The 20,598-nt window shown below is 42.6% G+C and overlaps 1 protein-coding gene across 1 annotated transcript in view; it reads left to right on the top strand.

The window, feature by feature from the left end:
- LRRC9 (leucine rich repeat containing 9) overlaps positions 1-20,598 on the top strand; it is a 719,638-nt gene that overhangs the window by 99,210 nt on the left and 599,830 nt on the right. Inside the window, exons 5-6 of the mRNA XM_086937964.1 lie at positions 7,920-7,983; positions 19,588-19,658. Coding sequence (XP_086794090.1) covers positions 7,920-7,983; positions 19,588-19,658 — 135 coding nt within the window. The remainder of the gene's footprint in view (positions 1-7,919; positions 7,984-19,587; positions 19,659-20,598) is intronic.

Raw genomic sequence — 20,598 nt, 5'->3', positions numbered from 1 at the left:
TAATTGCTCTGTATAACCGACAAATGGAACCATGCTTGAGTTGCAGAGGAGGAGGTTTATTCTGGTGTGTAGTTGGTGGGCAGGGGAAAAAATGAATATTCCCTTGTGAGGGGAAGCATGGAGCGCCACATTCCTTCAACAGGTGGTGTCCCAACCAATCTGCAAACATGCACACAATGCGGACCACAGGGGAGTAGATCTGTCCATAGTGGTGTCATGTACACAGTTAAAATTTCCACCCTATATACTTGATGCATTTAAGTCCTGAACCATTGTGGGGTTCAGGGCCTCTAGACATTGTGTTTGTCCACTATTAGGGGCATACAGCACCACAAGTGCAATGGGGGCACCATCCAGCCTCTCCTCCACCAACACATAGCGCCCTTCAGGCCCACTATTTTGCACACGATTGCCAGTGGGGCTGTAGGTGCCGACTTCTCAAGTAAGGGTACACCTTTTGTCTGCATCCCGGGTCGGTATGAAACTGGAACCCTGTGGATGCAGAGACCCTGGCTGATTCTGGTGCTTGAGAAAATCCTCCCATGATTTGTTGTTACAAGAACATTTCTGTAAAGTATGGCAACCACTGGTGAACTACTTCTTGGCTGGACAGTATAGTTGTGTGCAACTGTGTCTTTACAACTGTTTTCAGAATAACTCTATGGAGACAGGGCCGTCATGTGCTTGTGATTATTGAAGCTGCTCAGATTGACTTTCTTCAGACTTTTCAGATGTTAAGTTATGTGAATTTGTAGAGCGCGTATAATCACCTGTGAGGGTATCCAGGGGCTGAGTAGGGCAGACCTGAGTGGGAGGAGGAGAGAGAATTCATGTTAAATCTGGAAGAGCTGTGTCTTGAGGTGGCCCATATGTAATATGCCAACATGTTACAAATGGGGTTTTGTTTGAAAGTAAGTACAGGGCAGAAGCATTAGAAATGTGTATTGCATACTTTGGTAATAGTGGAAGCAGCCATATCTTTAGAGGAATTTGATAAAGCAGGCAGAGCAAGAGAAACAAATGAACATTTCTCCACTAAGATTATCACACAGGTTCACAGCATTCCTAGGTTATCTTTTACATTTTTTACGTCTCCAGCAAAAGGTTTAGCTGGTCAGTGGTAGAACCCTTAAGCTATACTGCTGTACTGAGTGTGCAGTGGCAGTGCCTTTCAGTAGTTCAGTCCTAAGGTCTTCGATGCATAATTTGCTGTTCTCTTAAACTTGTACTTCCAAAATGTTCAGGGTGTCCCCTAAATTCTCTCTACCAAATCACCAGGGGCGTTTCCTTTTAATGGAAAACCATAGTATCTTCAAGGCACCCAGTATAAAGCCAGTGTCAACCATTGGGTCAGTTTCGAGAACCAATCTAACTGTTCATTTGGGCTCTTATATCCAGGAATACACACTTTGGGGGGAACCTGCTTTCTGTTACCTACAGCATTGTTAATTTATTTTAGAAATTTATTAAGCGCGCGGCTACCCCTGACGGGGGTGTCCTGGCACTGCGGACAACTGAAACATCGCGAGCTTTAAAAAAAACTAGAGGTTAGAAAACAGCCAAGTCTTTAGGCTGCGCCTAAACAGCGACTCTGAGTCAATAAAACGAAGACTAAGGGGCATACTATTCCAGAGCCTTGCTGTAACCACCGCAAAGGCTCTGCCACCTTTCCTATGGCACTGGAACCTGGTGGGAGCATCAGGCGGAGGTGATTAGATCTAAGAGTGCGAGCTGAGTGCACCAACTGGAGCCTTCGTCGGAGATACCCGGGTCCCCTGCCGTTCAGTGCCCTGAAAGACAGGAACAGGGCCTTGAACTGGATGCGGGAGGCGACCGGGTGCCAGTGAAGTCTCTTCAGATGCGGGGTAATTGAATGCCGGTACGGGATGTTGCAGATTAGCCTAGCGGCTGCATTTTGTATAATCTGTAAACGATGAATGAGATAGGCTGGGGCACCCACATAGAGGCTGTTGGAATAATCCAGGTGGGAGGTAATGAGGGCGTTGACAACCGTCCTGCGCGAGTCAAGGGGGAGATAAGGAACAATTTTTTTAATCATGCGCAGCTTGCAGAAGCAGAAGGAGGTGACTTTTTTTAATTTGGGCCTTGCAGGACAATTCTTTGTCAACTACAAAGCCCAGATTTCGAGCCGAATCCCCTGGGATAGGGGGAGGATTGAGCTCAGCCGGCCACCACACGGATGGCAGCAGTGGGGCCTTTTGATTAAAAAACAGCACTTCTGTCTTATCAGTATTTAACTTAAGGGTATTGTCTGTCATCCAGGATACAATCTTGGTGAGGCATTGTCTAAAATTGAAGAGGCCTTTGTCAGAATGATCATTGAACGAGAAGATCAGCTGAGTATCATTAGCATATGAGACCACTCTCGTTGTGTACTTATTTATTTTTTATTTATTGACATAGCATTTTATAAAGTTCACCTCACGTTTGAAAATTGCTTAAAAATCCATAAAGTTTACAACAAACATGTACAATACCAGGACATATAGTAAGTTAAATGTTTCAGTTACAGTGGTTCTACTACTCTTAATGAACATTCTTTTTAATAGCAACGTCCTATGAATATGAAGAACAGTAAAAATAAAATCAATTTGTATCTAAGCAGTTGTGTCAGTTGTGAATTACTTAGCTGTTTACCCATCCCACTCAAGGGATAGTGCATAGTTTAAACCCTGATTGGTACTTTACTGTACGGTTTTCAAAAACACGAACAATTACTAGTCTAAACATTCTGTTCTAAAGTTCTGTATTAGGGGGAATAGCTAGAATTAACCTGGCTGGTTTAATGTTAGTTCAAGCTATTCTTACTAGTCCAGTAAATCCCTAATGCCAGAATATCCTTTTCAGGGTAAAATGATCGACTTAACATGAATAGAAGGGTGCTTCGTATCCTGAACCATGACTTTTGTCCTGCTTTTCTTTAAGACAACGTGCTTATATGAGTAGTGCCAGTCAACTGCTTTTGTTTTCCGGTGTAAATTATTTATTCTTGGAATGTCCATGAGGGCCCCATCTCTTCTAATGCTCCTCCTTCATGTCACTTGCAGACAATAGGCTAAAGAGCTTGGTTTACTATAGAGAGTATAGAGTATTAACATGTTATCATTTGAGTTTAGGAATATGAAGGACATCTGTATTTGCTCCTGAAAAATTGTTTATGGTGGTCTCTTTTACACATAATGAAGGCACGTCTAAAGTTAGATGTCATTGGTCCATGGTCCATGGTGGGGGAGTCTGGGCAGTGCACTCAGAAGTCAGGGACCTCTGGCTCCAGAATAGGGACCATATTGAGTTAACATTAACACCCCACAAGCCAACATGGCCACTGCTTTCTCTCGGCATCTGCTTCAACCTTTATGCTAGCTTTACACCAAAGTGTTAAATGTGTTAGTGATCGAAAAGGTTTCTCCAAGATTTGATACCATGTGCCTGAAATAATCTTCTTATTATTTTAGGGTATGATTTAGACTTTGGCAGACAGAGTATAGCCACTCAAGATGGCAGAAGACCTGATGTCTACCACCCTGCCTTTACTACGCCTGCCAGCCCTGTGGTGAACCTTCTGGGTTTGCATGAATCGCTGTCACTGTACAAAGCCATTTAAACGTTTGATGTTTGTCTGCCATTGATTGGCTCACACTAAACTTTTAAAACTTTTATTCGTTGCCAAATCAAAATGGGAGTTTGTGGTTGGAAAATAAAAAAAACGAATGGACCTGACAGCATGGGAGTTCTCAACATGGTGTTAGGTTAATTTTTAATTTGTTTTACTGTCCCTTAGTTCCACAATATTCCCGGTGCTTACATTACAGGTAGTAAAAAAACAGCCACCTGACTGGCCACTCTAAATAGGCATACAGTTGGACGGCTTACTGTTGCAAATAGGTTTCTAACTCTTCACTTTAGTGTAGTCTGTCTTTTATATTGTTTGCTAAGTGTACCACCCTAGAACATATTCAATGTTCTAGCAATGTGTTCTTACTTTGCTATGATTCCAATGCTGGTCAGTTGGTGACTGGTCATCGTTGTTGTCACTTGCTGTTCCTGTACTACGAATAAACCTGATAGATGTTTCCTACATCTTGTGTTCCTGTAATGATTATATTTACAACACTTACCTTGAGTGGCCCATACTCCCTTGGGCTGTCCGAAAAGGTTTATGTTGTAATGTAATTTCTTGTCTTCCTCCTTTTCACCCTGTCTTCCTTCTTTGTCCAGCCTGAGTATATTAAGAATGTTATATGATATCACAGAATGTGGGGTGACTCATGTGAGTCAGTTGACTTCAGGCTGAGCAGAAGGAAGCTGCTCTTGGTGGGGCCTTCATACCAACTTACTTATTGGCCTGCCTACTACCTTGGCTACTTACCATATCACCTCTGTAACTGAACCATCTAATTAACTACAACTTGGAACTACTAACTGGACTCTTGTGGAGTTTCTACTACAACATTTTGACGATGATATGGTCTTCAAACCCTGCGTGATTTCAAATTCTATGGACTTAGATTACAAGTACTCTTCTTACAACAATTTAGAAACCTACAATACTGCAACTACTTCAAAGAACCCAAACTTGAAACATCTACGCGTTACCTTCTGGCAGCCCTAGCTTCACCAGTGACCAAACTACACCGGTCAGCCTTCCCTGGGCCTGCCAACCTCCTCTCAAGCTTGGTGAGTCTTCTATTGTTTCTACTTTCCTGCTATGGCTTTTCTTCGCTAACCACTGAACTCCCGGCGAATGATTATATCACCTACTCAACTTGGAGTATGGCATACTATTCCACCGACTATTTACAGCCTCTTCAACTACAACTCCCACAACTACAACTTCCACAGGGATGCAGCTGGCTTGATCACCCTGCTGTGTTTCTCTGTGTCTTGAGCAGCCTGCTGTGTTTGCACCTTGTTTGCGGGCTTTCCTTTTCATTCAGCAATAGCTGAATCCGTATTTGTTGAAAGGCAATGCGTTTGGGGCTGTGATGGTGACTACATTCAACTGCCCTGAGGAGCTTTCCCAGTGGAACTGCCAGTGTGTTGATGCAGCAGAACTGACACTTTGAGTGAGAATATATGCCTATTTTCCAGGGCACCAACTGTTTTCTTTTTTGTGTGTGTGGCAAGTTTTGAGACATTTGGGGTAAGTCTATTTTATTTATTATGGGCCTTTATACCCTCTCTTATTTTTGCAGTTCAACAGCCCTGATTTGAAAAACTGCGTGCGCCATGCTTAGCGCGCGCTCTTACTTGTTTGTGGAGCCTCCGATCTGCAGCGACGCTTTGGAATCCTGTAATCTTTGTGCAGCAATGACTGACATATGCTCTCGCCGACAGCCACTCAGCATGGCGTCACCGAGCATGCCGCCATCTTGTGATTGGCACCATCGACGCGCAGTAATTTCCCAACCGCATTTGTTTCTTTGGATACGCTATGTTTTCACTGTTACCGCATTCATTTCTGCTGCTGCAGGCTTCAACTTTGTTTCCCAGTTTGGCACTATGCTGAGTAATTCAACCATTAGTTTTACAGCGTTTGGGAGTCTATGGGCTTTTCTGACCTTTGCAAGTGGAACCCGAGCGGTACACGCACACTTAGTGTGTTTTCTGCCATAAGTTACATCGTCACTTTGCACCTTGAGACGGCATATCCATTGTGAACGTCGTCGCTCGTCCTCAACTTCGACACCCCAGTCAAACCTTCGGACTTCTTGGTGAGCCTCATGCTTTTGCTTCACTTGGTGATTGCAGCAATTCGGCAAGTTCTGATAAAGTATTTATACAACCAAGGTACTGTTTTTTTTTCAAGCCTTTTTGTTATAACCGACCACGGTGACTTCATTATTTGTTTTAGTTTATTGTTTTGGGACCTGTATACCTTTTTGTACTAATTCAACTTACAGTACTGTTAATGTTTCATTTGTTTTCCCATTTCATTGCTCTTAGATGTAAATACGAGTCTATTTACCCCATTGCGTGCACTAATTCAGTACTATGAATACGTTTTATGCCTTATCATTACTACATGTTGGTTTACCCCAGTTTTATTACACTGCTATGGGTGGTTACGTAACCTTATTTTTACCTGCTTTGTACTTCATATGTTTGTTATACATTTATTCTGCTTTTATTCAGTGAGTCACGTCTTTGTGAGTTGTTACTTAAACCCATGTTACTTGCTGTGAGATGCATACTGCAGACCCCTGCGTTTTTTTCTACACATACCCTGTTGTTATTCTTTACCTACAGGTTTCTTGAATGCACATGTATTTTACGTTGAGTTGGGTGTGTTAGGCCTATTTTCTGATATTCTGGTTATGTATTCAGTCTGTTGCTTACATTGCATTTTTCACAGACTTATACTGTGCAGTTTCATTGGGTTTATTTTATTCTTGGTGTAGAATGTTTACACTTTACACTTTACAGTTTTAGGCCTAGTACTTCTATTACTGATTTCAGTTGTTACAGACTTACTGCACAGTTTTTATATTCTATTCCTCACCCCATATTTCGGGGTGTGTGTAGGCGTTTTATTTTACTTTTGTGATGTTCTTCAGGGGTGCCTACTTGCTACTTTACACATACATACCTTTTTGCTCTACGTTTCTGTGTTGTGGTCCCTCTGTTTGCAGTGCTGATTCGCTGTTTGCTCCGTTTCACAATACATAGGGTTTGCCTTGACGTCAGGCGTACAAGTTTGGTATGTGTTGTTCATTTGCCTGATACTGTTTCTCATTTCAGGTGGGTTTTCTTTTTTCGGCACATTTTCTTTTTATTTCGTTTTGCCTTTCCCTGATAAAAAGGGGGATGGTGTGCGTGCCTTTGTTTTGCTACAATCCTCCTTGATTGTGGTAGTGCATTTTTGCTGTTTATAGCCTTTTCTGTTTTATTGCTGCTTATTGTTTTGTATTTTAGTATATTGCATTTTACAGTTTTTCTTGTCATGTCATTCTATTCCATTTTTATGTATTGCATTATTGTTTTGTTGTCACACATTCCTTTGTGAAATATTATTGCACCATTGCATTTCTGCATGCTACTTAATATGTATTGTTGCGTTTAACATAGTTCCTCTTTATATCCTGTACTCTGTTCTTACTTCTTCTTTTCTTTTTCCATGTAAAGAAAGAGGATATGTTGCAATGTCATTTCTTGTCTTCCTCCTTTTCACTCTGTCTTCCCTCTTTGTCCAGCCTGAGTATATTTAGAATGTTATATGATGTCACAGAATGTGGGATGACTCATGTGAGTCAGTTGACTTCAGGCTGAGCAGAGGGAAGCTGCTCCTGGTGGGGCCTTAATACCAATTTACTTACTGGCCTATCTACTACCTTGGCTACTTACCTTATCACCTCTGTAACTGAACCATCTAATAAACTATAACTTGGAACTACTACCTGGACTCTTGTGGAGTTTCTACTACAACATTTTACATTAATGAGTAAGTTGTATTCCATCAGTGTAAACCTTGTGGGCTGTCCGACTCTAAATCGGGAGTCAGACCAAGAGATTGTCGGACAGAATACTCAGTCGCCATTACAGTGGAGTACCTTGTATCCCTTTTCTGATCAGCCACTATTTTCTTTAGGAATGGCAGAAAACATGCATATTTCTGCAAACTTCAAATGACCTGAAGGCATGCTGGCAGTGTAGGCCATCGTAGGATATTCTGTTTCTGCAGAAATTAGATTGTTTTATGGAACGTCAAGACCTCAACATATCCCAGTCTGAATAATTATATGGTTTAATTAAATTGGTTACAATTGCAAGGAACAATTGTGTTTTCACTTTATTTATTTTGTCACATCCGGTACTGTTTTTTCAGGTAAATCATTAAATCATACTATATTTTACTAACTGAATATTTTTAATGTGTTAATTTTAATTTGTTTTATCAGGGGCTCCATACACTACAGAATTTAAAGGAATTAAATCTTGCTGGAAACTTAATCAGTACAATTGGTAAGTTATTGTAATATAATATACAATATTGTCAAATCTGCACATAGATTTCTGAACAATGTGATGTTGTACTAAATATTTTATGTTTTGTACATAGGATTTTTGTCTACTTCCAAGTGAACGCTTGATACATAGTAAGACTGAGACTTAATACATGTTTCCTTCATAGTGCAAAAAATAATGTCACCTGTTGCCGTGCAAGCCAGCATCTCCTCAGAATGATGAAAAGCTTACCCCTTAACATAACACCAACATTCTTCTTTTTCTCATTGGAACCCTTTTGCTGTTGTGCATTCATTACAATAGCTCAGTGGCGTCACTAGGGGCGTGCGGACCGCACCGGGTGACACCATCACAAGGGGTGACGCCGACGTGTGGGTGTTTCGTGCCAAGGCTGACTTTGTACACCACCCACTAGTGCCAGCTTATCTCGCGGGCCCCCTGTGGCAGTTTATTGCACTGTTCTCAGTGCCAGCTTATCCCACTGTCCTCAGTGTTGACTTCTGTTGCAGTGCCAGTTTACCGCACTGTCCCCAATACCAGTTTCTCGCATTGCTCCCGAGTGGCAGCTGCCTCCATTGACTAAAAGTGTCAGTTTCACACTGCTCAGCACTCCACATACAACCTGAAAATGGGGGTAATGTGGGAGTTAACACTATGCCCATCCAATACTTGACTTCTCTGTAGAGACTAGTAGCACGGAGTGCCACTTTTGTTTTAAGAGTGGGGGAAGCGCTTAGCAGGGAACCGAATGCGGCTACGAGGAGCCCCTCCCGGTCTCACCAACAAAAGACAGCCAGTGCTGGAGAGACCCGTGTTTGGGGGCGCATGAGCAATTGAAGTATTGAGTGTGTGTGTGAGTAACCGTGAAGGACATCGCATCTGATTAGCCGCCGGCAGAGGCCACTTCAGGACAACGGCTCTGGGTCACTTGGGTCACCTGCAGGCAGGCTACCGATGTTTAGGTCATGGGGTAAACGGAACATTTACTCTCTTTTTTTGTTGTTGCCTTTTTGGTGGCATTTATAGAAGCTGAACCTAGCTAAAGTGTAAAGTCCCACTCCCAGCACCATACAGGTACCTTTAAAATTAAAACAAAGGGCACAAAGTGTGTCACAGGTCGGAAACAGCGTCACAGAAGGGTGAAGGGGAGGGAGGGGAGAGATACAGTCTTGGAGGGTAGCCAGTTTGTGAGAGGGGACACATTTCCTAAATTTCAACAATACTGGCGCTAGTCTGCAACGGATGTTGTGCCTCTTATAATTAATCACCAGGTCTGGCGGACTCAGAGGAGGTCCATCAAGGGGTAAGTCGTGAGGGGGTGACACCATGAGTTACGGCACTGGGTGACACTAACCCTAGTGACGCCGCTGCAATAGCTCTTGTTACTGCAGATCTCCTATATGAATCATGAGAAAACAACACATACTTAAAAAAGCAGTGGCCAAACCAATTGATCGAGTGTTGGTAACCAGTTTTTTTGGCTTTTGCAGTTCTTATTTTCTTCTGTCACAGTTTGTGTAAAATGTTATTGCTGGGGAAGCAGCAGGGTCATCAATCAAAAAACATCATTGGTTAAAGACACAAATACCACACATTAGCATACTAGCCCATGACACAGAAGGGGGCTACTTGGTGTGTGGATGTGATTCTTATAAAAGGGCAGCATGCTGTTATTCAAAGTAAAGTCAGCCAATGGCTGAAGTGTGCTGACCCATTTCAACATGATGCATTCTCCAGTGGCTGGATGAAAAATGTAAATGACACAACAGACTAATAGCTGGATAGATGGATAGAGAGATTGATAGATAGATAGATAGATAGATAGATAGATAGATAGATAGATAGATAGATAGATAGATAGATAGATAGATAGATAGATAGATAAATAGATTTGTATAGACTGATATATAGAGTTGTATAGATAGATAGAGTTGTATAGATATGGATAGATAGATTCAGCTGTATAGATAGATAGATAGGGCTGTAAGATAGATATGGTGCAATAGATCGATTAGGGTGTATAGATAGGGTTGCTTAGATAGATAGGTTTGTATAGCTAGATCAATAGATATTCAAAGATACGAAGTTCAGCGAAGGATTATGGGAGTATTCAGAAATATAATGGTGCTCTACAGGTAGTGGTTAGAGGGTGATTGTGAGGTTTGGGTGGTTGGTGCTTCTTGGTCAGAGATAACCCTGTTCCCTGAAAAAAGAACAACCTGAGTTAGTTCATAGGTAAGGTCTTGTATCATTCAATTACTCTTCAGGGCTGTCGAAGTTAGGCTGAAGGCAGTATCGTGGGACCGGTGATAATTCCAACCCGGTCCTGATCGGGTGTAAACAATAAAAGACGTCTCACAAACCCGGAGAACCCACGGACTACATCCCATCTTCTCAACACGGCAACAAGCCGACTAATAAGGGCAAGCGGATTGGCTTGCCCGTGTTTGACCGACCGCATACCCGGCGGCGTACCTTTCTACCCCAAACACGTTTCCTTGACGCTTTGGAAGCACTCCCTTCTTGCGTCTTTTATTGTTTACACCCGATCAGGACCGGGTTGGAATTATCACCGGTCCCACGATACTGCCTTCAGCCTAACTTCGACAGCCCTGAAGAGTCACGGGTCTACCCCGTTATTGACGAAACACGTGTCGGCTGGTTTCTTGTGAAACAAATACTCTCACCGGACAAATAAAAAACAAACAAGACAACAACATTGGAGTTTGATCTTATCCTTTCATTGAATGATACAAGACCTTACCTATGAACTAACTCAGGTTGTGTGCGCTTGACTTTGCTTACAGATATTCAAAGATAGATAGATTTGATTCACAAAGATAGAAAGATAGATTGTTGCAAAATGGGGCCTGCACAAGTAATGGGTCCACATTTGTGCTCAACTGGGAACCAAACCCCCCATTGTAGCACTTGACTCTCATAGGGTAGCGGTGCAGAGCAGTCCAAAGCTGACTCAAGGGAGGTGGTGTGGCCAGTAATCACCATTCACAGATGCACCATAATAACACTCAATAAATGATTGTCCAGTCTGTGCTTTTTCTTTTGAAAAAGGAAAAAGTATATTTATTACACACACATTACTCAATACTATGCAGCAATTTACAAATATAAACAAGCTGATGGGAATACTATTGGATAGCCTAGCGTAATCATTCTTACCCCTCCTAAAGGGCGGTCTAGATCCACAAATCACATGGCAGAACCTTCACTTGTATTAAAAATGCAATTTTGGAGTATCACTTCAAATGATCTCACTTACTATGGGCAATAAAGCATGTTAACTGGGCCGAAGTGGTTGTCAGCGTCATTACTTCCTTAAAACATTCACAAGGTAAAATGTCTAAGCATGTCTAGGTGATCTGGGTTATCAGAATTACCTTTAGCATTAAATACACACTTTAAACAGAGCCCCTGAGGGTAACCAGTTATAATCACAGCATCTACGTAATCATAGTCTTGCACCTCTAGAGACATAAAATACTGCACTTTAAATATAGTCTCTAAAGGACATCTTTTGGTAAACACACAAATATGTAATTACCACCTTTCATCCCTACAGGATGTCTCTCAACAGAAATACTCATATTAAACACTTTCATGACTCAACTGGTTACAGCCATACACTTCACCCACAGAGGGCCTAGCCTTCCAAACTCTATAACAAAAGTTCTAGCTATGAGAAGCTTAATAAACACCTAAAACGCTTGAGGGGTTATCTTTCATAGAGTCCCACTAAACTCACATTGGGCACTCTGGCACTTTCTTTGGGGAAAGTCTGAGCTGTTCCTACAGCCACAAACAAGTAGTTTGTCAATGTTATAGATGCGGGTGAAACTAACGAGCGCCTCAGGGCATTATGGGGTGTTCCTTGCACTTCTTTTGCATTTTTAAACTGAGGCTCTCCCACTGCTTTGGGGAGAGCTGTGTTGCTTTCTCTTGTGTTTTCTTGATTCCTTTTCTGCTGCTTCGCTCCGCGCTTTAATTTTTGTCGGCGTGCCTGGTCCCACACTGGAATACTGCTGCCTTTAACAACGTTGAAATGCAGCTCTCGCCAGCTCTCCGCACGGCCAGTACACACTCGTGCAGCCATGGGAACCGCCACTTCCTTTTGATCTGCCCTCTCCGGCAGGCAGACGCTTGCTGGGTGGCCGTGCGAGTGGGCCACAGAGGAGCGGAGCGCGGTGGCGCTCTCCCTCCTCATCTGTGTCACCGGGGTTTTGGGATCGGGACCTGGGTCCCCTTGCAGTCTCACGGGGGTGTGATGGCGCTCTCCACCTCTGTCCTCCTCTCCGGGGCCCAGGGATAGGGACCGAGCCTCCTTCCAGTATCGTTGGGGCCACAATGGCGCTCCACACCTCCATCTCTTCACCGGGGCCCACAAATGGGGTCCTGGGCCCCGTACAGCTTTGTGGGGTGGGTGCGTGACGGTGCTCCCCATCTTTGTCTCTTTTGCCTGGGGATGCGGGATGACACCTCACAGCACGTTTTCCTCTTGGGGGCAGCCCCCAGGCCCTGATGCACCCCAATGGCCTCGCTGGAGACGTCGGTGGAGCTCCACACACTTTGTCGCCGGGGGAAATGGGCATCAAAGGTAGCAGAACTTCAAACGCCCAGACCTCAGGCCCCTTTGGGGTGATGTTCACAATCGTGGTCTCCTTTTGCTCCTGGTGGTGAGCCCTTGCGAGCTGGAGCACTTTCTTCAATCCTCCTGGCCTAAAAGATTGATGAACCTTGCAGGGAGCTGGTTTCACTGGCCCCTGGGCCTCCTTCTCCTTGCTCAGAGCCCAGTCTTTCACACAACTGGTCCTCAGGGGGTGTAAGGGAACCAGCTTCTCTGATCCTGGGGCGTGCACCACTGGTCCTGGGGTCAATCAGGGGCAGAGTCCTTGATCGAGTGAGCAGTTAGAGGGTTCTTCCTTCCAATTGTCCATGGCACCAGCCTCTAGTCCTAGTGTTCCGTAGAAAGGCACAACCAACAGAGCTCATTCCCTTGCGCAAGACCTTTTAAGTGGGATGGAGCCTGCCAGCAGGGCTGCGACTCTGGCCTATTCAGATATGCCACATCTTCTCCCTGTTCCAACCTCCCTGCACAGACTTCTGGAAAAGTTCAAAATGGCATCACCCAGGAGTCACCTGCGTTACGTGCTCTGGGGGTCTCAGCTCTACCCGTACTGACATCACTGCTGGGGCCTTCCCCCAGCAAATCTTCCAATGAGCCCTTCTCCGATTTAGCTCCGGAGGTCCGGACTCTCTTCTTTATCGAGTGGCCAGGGGCAGGCCCTCTTCCTGGCACAGGGTGACAGTGGGCAGATTATTGCAGACTAGATACCCAGTCCCGCCCTCCTTCAGGGTTGACTTAAGCACTGTTAATTGCTTCCTTTGATGGGAGAGGCCTTTGTTCCCGTAGCTGAGGAGAAAAGTAATTAACCCAGCCCAGCAGGGTGGCAAAAGGCATGGGCTCTGGTCCAGAGCTGAGAAATATGAAATTCCTGGATGACCCATGAGCAGTACAGGTATACTTTTGGTCTTTACAGAATTGTTATTTTCATACAGGTTACAGTATACATTGGTGCAACCCTAAAGTCTCTAGGCCAAAGGGAACAGGAGCTGCGCCCTAAGTCAGCCTTTCCCACAGGAATATAATGGAGCGTCACTGCAATTCAAAGACAGTAAAGTACACCGACCTCCCTACATGTATACCCTCCCATTATAAGGCCGATTCCAGGTCACTACTCAACTCTGCATAGTCCCTTCTGCGAAAGGCTACCTGTGTGCAGTTCTTGGGCTGCGCACAACATGACTCTCCCAAGTGCAGTCCTCCCACGTGTGCACATTCGTTCACCTGTAACCAGCTCAGGGCCCCTTATCCTTTCTGCATCTCAGCAGCCTTATCTTAAAAGGCAGACACTGGCAGTAAACATGGCAGTCCATTTTACAATGCATTTACCGTAGGTGATTCCCAGGTTGTGAAGCTCTCCCACAGTAAAAAGGTCAAAACTAAGTGATCAAAAAGCAAAAGATCTAGGCAGATAAGATGGTCAGAACCACCTTATCACATAGATAGATGGATTTGTAAAGATCGATTGATTGATTCATTGATAGAACGAATTTGTTTGAAACTATCACTGAAGGTAAAATTGAAAGAGTTACAAGCCGGACATACAGATTGGTTTAAAATATAAATGTAGTCCTCAATTAAAATACACACAAAATGATATAAGGTAGCGCAGTTATAAATGCACTTCATTGTGTGTGTACTAAAAAAATGACAACTTCATGAAGAATAGTTACAAATGGACACAATGTGGCATGCAATGAAATAGCAATTGGCAGATAAACAAAGACACTCCAAAATGAATTTACAACACAATTAGCGGGAGACAGGAACTGATATGCTGGAATGTGCTCTTTGCTCAACAGTGCTTAATCTGTAAAAAAACATACGTGCCAAGGCCCTTGCCAGGCGGCTGCTGCAGCTTGATCCACCCATTGCTGCAGCCCACGTTGTCAATGACAGTACCAACACAACTACTAACCATCACACTCCTACAAGTGTGGCAATTCAGACTACTACACACCCCATAAGCTGTAAGAATGGTTTGGGCAGCCGATATTATTATTTTTAATGTGTAATGAGTTAATAAACAACTGTTGATGTGCTCATCTCCAAATTAGACAGACATCACCACCATGTGGCAGACTGCCTAGGTGCCGGTGTTAACAATTAGATGCCGATGCCGACCTCAGGAAACCACTTGCTCAACTTAAGCAACATGGAAGAGCTGGTAGAAAGCGGTCTGCTATCGCATAAAACTCTTACCGCAAAGGCAACACCAAAGTGATGAAGTAAAAACCAAAACACTGCCACTGAACAGAACTACCTTGTTTGCGGATGGGCTCCTTGTAAAATAGCAAAATACAGTCACTCAAAGTGAAGTGACCTTACCGCCTGCCCCATGCTGTGTGCTTGATATAGTGGGTGAAAGCAAAATGTGAATGACACAATAACAGCCCAGTGGATGAAGACATCTCGGCTGATGGCCCCTTTAAGTAAGTATATTATTCATATATTTATTTTTAAATCAAAATGTCCTGACTATTTCCAGACCTTAAAAGACCCCCTCTAGCTTTTTGCAAGATAAAAACAAGCCATTGTGTTAATAAAGCTAGAAGTCACCCTCTAAAAGCCAGTGTAAAATATAATGTTAAAGATAGTGCCCAAAGCTTATAGTAATACTGGGTGTGAGAAAATGGTTTGTTGGTTGAGTGGGGGTGTGACCGCCTGTTCAAGCAACAGGCACAATCCTAGTCAGGGGGACCCACAAAGGTCACTAAATTAACATTTGCATAACCCTCTGGTAGTTTAGAACAAATGCAGCTTGGCTTAACCTAGATACAATATGTGTTGATGCCTCACACAAACAGTATAAAAGTGAAAACACAACATAAGAAAAATCTCACATCAATTTAGAAAAAAAAGAGTACATATTAATAAAGTTGACACAAAACAACAAAAATCCAATAAGTGGAACTGTAGTTATGCATTTTGAAATTTATGGTAAAAAATGGCACCTAAAAGCTCAAAGCGCCAACCACAGTAATTGTGTCCCGCAATACCTGGTCGAAGTTAAAAATATGACTGACTGTGATGGAGGGTAGTTCCATTACATGAAGTGAATTGGGCCTGGTAGGCTCTTACCTATGGACTTAAAAGAAATTCTGAGTAAAAATGTTCTGAGAAGGTAAAGTTCAGCAGCGCAAGGCTGCTGGCTGTGTCCTCGTCAGGGAGCCACTGGACGAAGTTGTGATGAAGATTTCTACGTTCGAACTTAGTCTCTATTTTGGAAGTTGAACATTTCCAGCTGGAGGCCGTAGCTGACGAGAGTTTCAGGAAGCCGGATAACCCCTTTCCAAAGGACCACTGAACAGGATTTGCTGCTGTGGAGAAGAACGTAGTGAGAGCTGCCACAACGTCAGGCCGACCAGCGATGCACCTTATGTGCGTAGTTGAGCAGGATAGCGGTCTTCTCTCGGTTCTCAGAGCAGTTTTTAGCCAAAAATATTCTATGTCTCTAGTTTTGGATTTTGGCTATCTGGGCACCCGTAACACCACAATAAATGGTCTTGGACTGGAGGGGCACCACTAGGGGTTGCAGGACTCATTCATGCTGGAGCTTGGTGCAAGTTGAAGATGGTTGGAGCCTTTTCTGTCCCTGAGGCTCTGATCAGGAAGCCAGCCAATTAGCCCTTGGAGTCACTCTAGTAGTTCTGGGTTCAAATGATGAAACATGTCTCAACCAGTAGAGGAGTCTCTGAGGGTTCAAGACAGTCTAAAGGCAGCAAAGCAGTTCTTCTAGGTGCAGCACAGCAGCAGGCAGTCCTCTGAGAGTCCTTCCGCATTTGCAGAAAGCGAACTGAAGAGTGCGTCCTAGGGTCCCCTTTTTATAAATTATGCTTTCTTTGAAATAGAAGAAGTTTCTAGAGAATTCACTTTGAAGTGCTTGAAGTTTGCAGACTCATCTGCCCTGGCTCCAAGCTGGCTCTATGAACAATGCTGGGGTGACTAGTCCTTTGTGTGAAGGCAGAGCACAGCCTAATCAGCTGCAAGTGGGGCTGTGTCCAGCTCCAACCCCCTCATCTTGCCTGGCGGTGGCTCATTGAGGCACACATAATTTATCTATTGTAGGGCTGCCTGGGAGGAATAAACAAAGCCCAACTGCCAACTACACCCATTCATGTGGCCTAGGACAAGCTGCAGGCACCAAAGAATTAGGGCAGGAAATACCAACTTTCTAAATGGGGCATTTTCAAACATGTAACTTAAAATCTGATTTTACCAATAAAGAGGATTTCTAATCGCAATTTCTCAGACACCAAACATGAAAAACATCAAACGTTAGCACTTATTTAATGTAATAAAGTAACTCAATGTTATCCTTTGGTACAGGTAGGAGTTTATCACTGCAAAGACATGTAAACTTAAAAGTACATGTCCAATCTTTTAATTTTAATGCACCCTGCCCTATGTGCTACCTAGATGCAGGCTGCACTTGCAAGCCTGGGACATGTTTTAAGGGACTACTTAAATGGGTGGTACAGTAAGTGCTGTAGGCACACTAGTAGTATTTAATTTGCAGGCCCTGTGTATATGCTATACCACTCTACAAGGGACTTACAAATATATGAAATATGCCATTCAGGTATTAGCCAAGATTACCATGTTTAAAGGAGAGATCACAAGCACTTTAGCACTGGCTAGCAGTAGTAAAGTGCACAAAATCTTAGAGCCAACAAAACTAAATTCAGCTAAAATAGGAAGGGTGAAGACGAAATGTTTGGGGGAAGACCCCCCTAAGGCTGTCACATATCTAACACTGTGTATTATATCTTCAAAGTCGATTTTCATACTCTCATTTTACAGATTTTTAATTCCCTGTCAACAGCTACTCTCAAGTGTCCATAAACAATAGAGTGTCTATAAGCACGTGCAGGTTCCCCAGAACACCATTTTTAAGAAACTATTTCCAAAGACAACATGCCTATACATCATTTCCTTTGAACAGTTTCTTTGACTGTGGCGAAAACTCTCAGCACTTTTCTTAAAATACAGTGATGGCTAGTTATGCTAAAACATATCAGTCTCTCTTTAATTGGTGGTCAAATAGGCTATTTACTTTTGATTTGCTCTTGGTGCAGATTACACATGACTAGGTGTTGAATATGAGTTTGGCGGGTCTACAGCGGAAGGTTCAAAACACCGTATTCTGTAGGACTGCTATACCTGTGGTGCGACCGCCTGCCAGATTAGGACTTTAATCCTGGTCTGGCTGGTGGACTGACAGCAGTGCTCTGTCAGGCTCATAGAAGTGCCTAACATGCAGACCGCTGCTGCCAGAGCGTCGACTGCACCTTGCAGTGCGGCAGTGGTCGGACAGCCACCAAGAGTTCTACGGTCTTATGGACCGCCAAACTTGTAATCAGGCCCCTAGTTTCTCAAATCTGCATTTAATATATTACTTTCTATTACGGATATGCACTATTTCCAGGCAAACCTTAATAAGGTCCAATTTTTTGTGAACATACATCTACATAACATGGCTTGGTTGGATCCATTTTTGGGTATGACTATTGTAATAGGTAATGGATGTCAATATGTGGCCTCTTTTTATAAGTCTTGGTATTTTGTGTCATGTTTTTCATATTTTGGGTAAAAGTATTTTCACAGAATTCCTTCATTTGTTCGGAAAAGTTGGACCCAGGAGTGTTTGGCTGATATTTGGTTAACGCTGTGGCATGCAGTTTTGTTATACTTGACAACTACAGCCTGCTTCTTATTGTGATTGCTATTTAGAATGACCCAGATGCGGGAAGTGGTTGAGGATCGTGACTGCTAATTGTTTAACAGACTGTTCAATCTTAAGTTTCAGAAGTATAGGCAAACAGAATGATGCATTTTGATTTAGCAAGGTTTAGCAGAACTTCTCTGAACTCCAACCTCACCCTCTGCCGGGACTCAAATTTATGGTTCTGCAACAATGGCACCTGTGTGCAGTAACGCAACTGTCAAAGACTGATACCTACAACTGCCAGTTGCCACTTTATTCCAGTCAGCAAAATGATTTCTCCTGGATTGCAAGGATACTGGCATTTTCTTGTTTTTATGGACCTTCTAATGAATTGTTTCATTAGTTGCACATCTGGAATGCTATAACAATGTGGGAGAAGCTATTTGCAATTTCTGCAAAGATTATTAATGTGTATTAAGCACTATTAAAGTTCTGAAATATCCAACATAATACACCACTTGGCTGTCCAATTCCCCCACTGCTAACAAATAAGTTCATACTACGTGCATTGAAAGGACAGCATTTCTGGGCAAAATGTGCAACAACCCAGTAAATTAAATAATGAATTGCAATTTTAAAAACTTTCTTAATTTTCATATTTGCTATTATTCCTAAGCAGGTGTTTTTATCAAAGAATTCTAAAAACAGGTAGATATCAGAGTGCAAATTTCAATGAAGTAAGCATCTGGAATCCTATAATAATGTGGGAGAAGCTATTTGCAATTTCTGCAAAGATTATTAATATGTATTAAGCACTATTAAAGTTCTGAAATATCCAACATAATATACCACTTGGCTGTCCTATTCCCCCATTGCTAACAAATAAGTCCATACTACGTGCATAGAAGGGACAGCATTTCTGGGCAAAATGTGCAACAACCCAGTAAATTAAATAATGAATTGCTATTTTAAAAACTTTCTTAATTTTCATATTTGCTATTATTCCTAAGCAGGTGTTTTTATCAAGCAATTCTAAAAAGAAGGTAGATCTCAGAGTGCAAATTAGAATCAATTAAGCATGTTAATTTAACACTGCACTGTCAATTGAAGTTAAGCTGCCACTTTTCCAATATTTTATTTTTTGATCCATGGCTCGGAACTTACGGAGGAAAAACACTTTAATTGTTTCATGTGTAAGCTATTCTTTGATTGTACTTGTGTTTTGTCCATATTTGGTTTGAGGTCATATTTTATTTAATATTTTGATGTTATCATCATGTTTCTTTTCTTTCAGGGAACTGCCTGGATCCAAATGTAGAACTACAGATATTAAACCTTTCTGGCAACAGACTATGTTCTTTTAAGGTATGCACTTTGTACTTTATGACATTGATGTATCAAATACTACATCTAATAAGTTCATTCATAGCAAATTAAAAAATATATTGGTCGGTAATTTCAAATATTCATCCATTGTAATGACGATCACATCTGTTTTGCTGTGATTTTACTCAGGCTCTCCTCATTGGTGGTTTTAATAAGCAAAAGCCCACTTCATTTAGCAATTGGCGGACCGTCATTAGTTCAACAGCGGAGACTACTCCGTCTCTGCCATAAACATTCGATGGACTGACAGAGTAAGGGCCTTTGGAGGTTTGGCCATCAGTCCGCCCACCCAATTTAGAGTGGTTGAACAGATGGCCAGTTTTAAATGTTCATCACTGCCAGGGAAAACGTGGTAGTGGAGGGCAGTGAAAGCTGCAACATTTCATCCTTGCCATGTGAGAAAATTTCCATGGCAAGGGGGGGTATTGATTTCACTTATTTTCCAAAACAAAACCTTACTTTTTGTTTTGGAAATGTGGCTCCAGTGAATGCTAGAGATGTCCACTGGGGCGGAATTTTACTTTACTCTGTTGCCCTGACTTAGTACACACTCATCCACCAAACTCTAAATCAGATCATACGTTATGTGAGCTCACATTGTTGTTTCATTTGGGGCGGGGATTGTATAAAACACTGCAGTTAGTTAAAAATGCACTAAGACTTCACTTGTCTTTTGTAAAAACACTTGTGGTTGATAGCAACATGTAATGAGGTGGGAGAGTCAGGATTGAAGTTATTATAAATAAATCTTCTTTATTGTAGGTTCATAAAATAGACGTCCCAGCCACAAGGGATTCAACAGCAACTGCTCGCTGGAGAATTCTGTAACCAGGCATAAATACATTCTAAATTCTAGGCTGGTTAACTAAGCATAAACCTTAAAGGAGATATTACACACCTTTCCCCAAACAGAAACAAG

This window comes from Lissotriton vulgaris, chromosome 9, assembly GCF_964263255.1.
Source record: "Lissotriton vulgaris chromosome 9, aLisVul1.2, whole genome shotgun sequence".
Classification (NCBI taxonomy): domain Eukaryota; kingdom Metazoa; phylum Chordata; class Amphibia; order Caudata; family Salamandridae; genus Lissotriton; species Lissotriton vulgaris.
The sequence above is the reverse complement of the archived record's forward strand: the minus strand, read 5'-3'. Positions and strand labels throughout refer to the sequence as shown.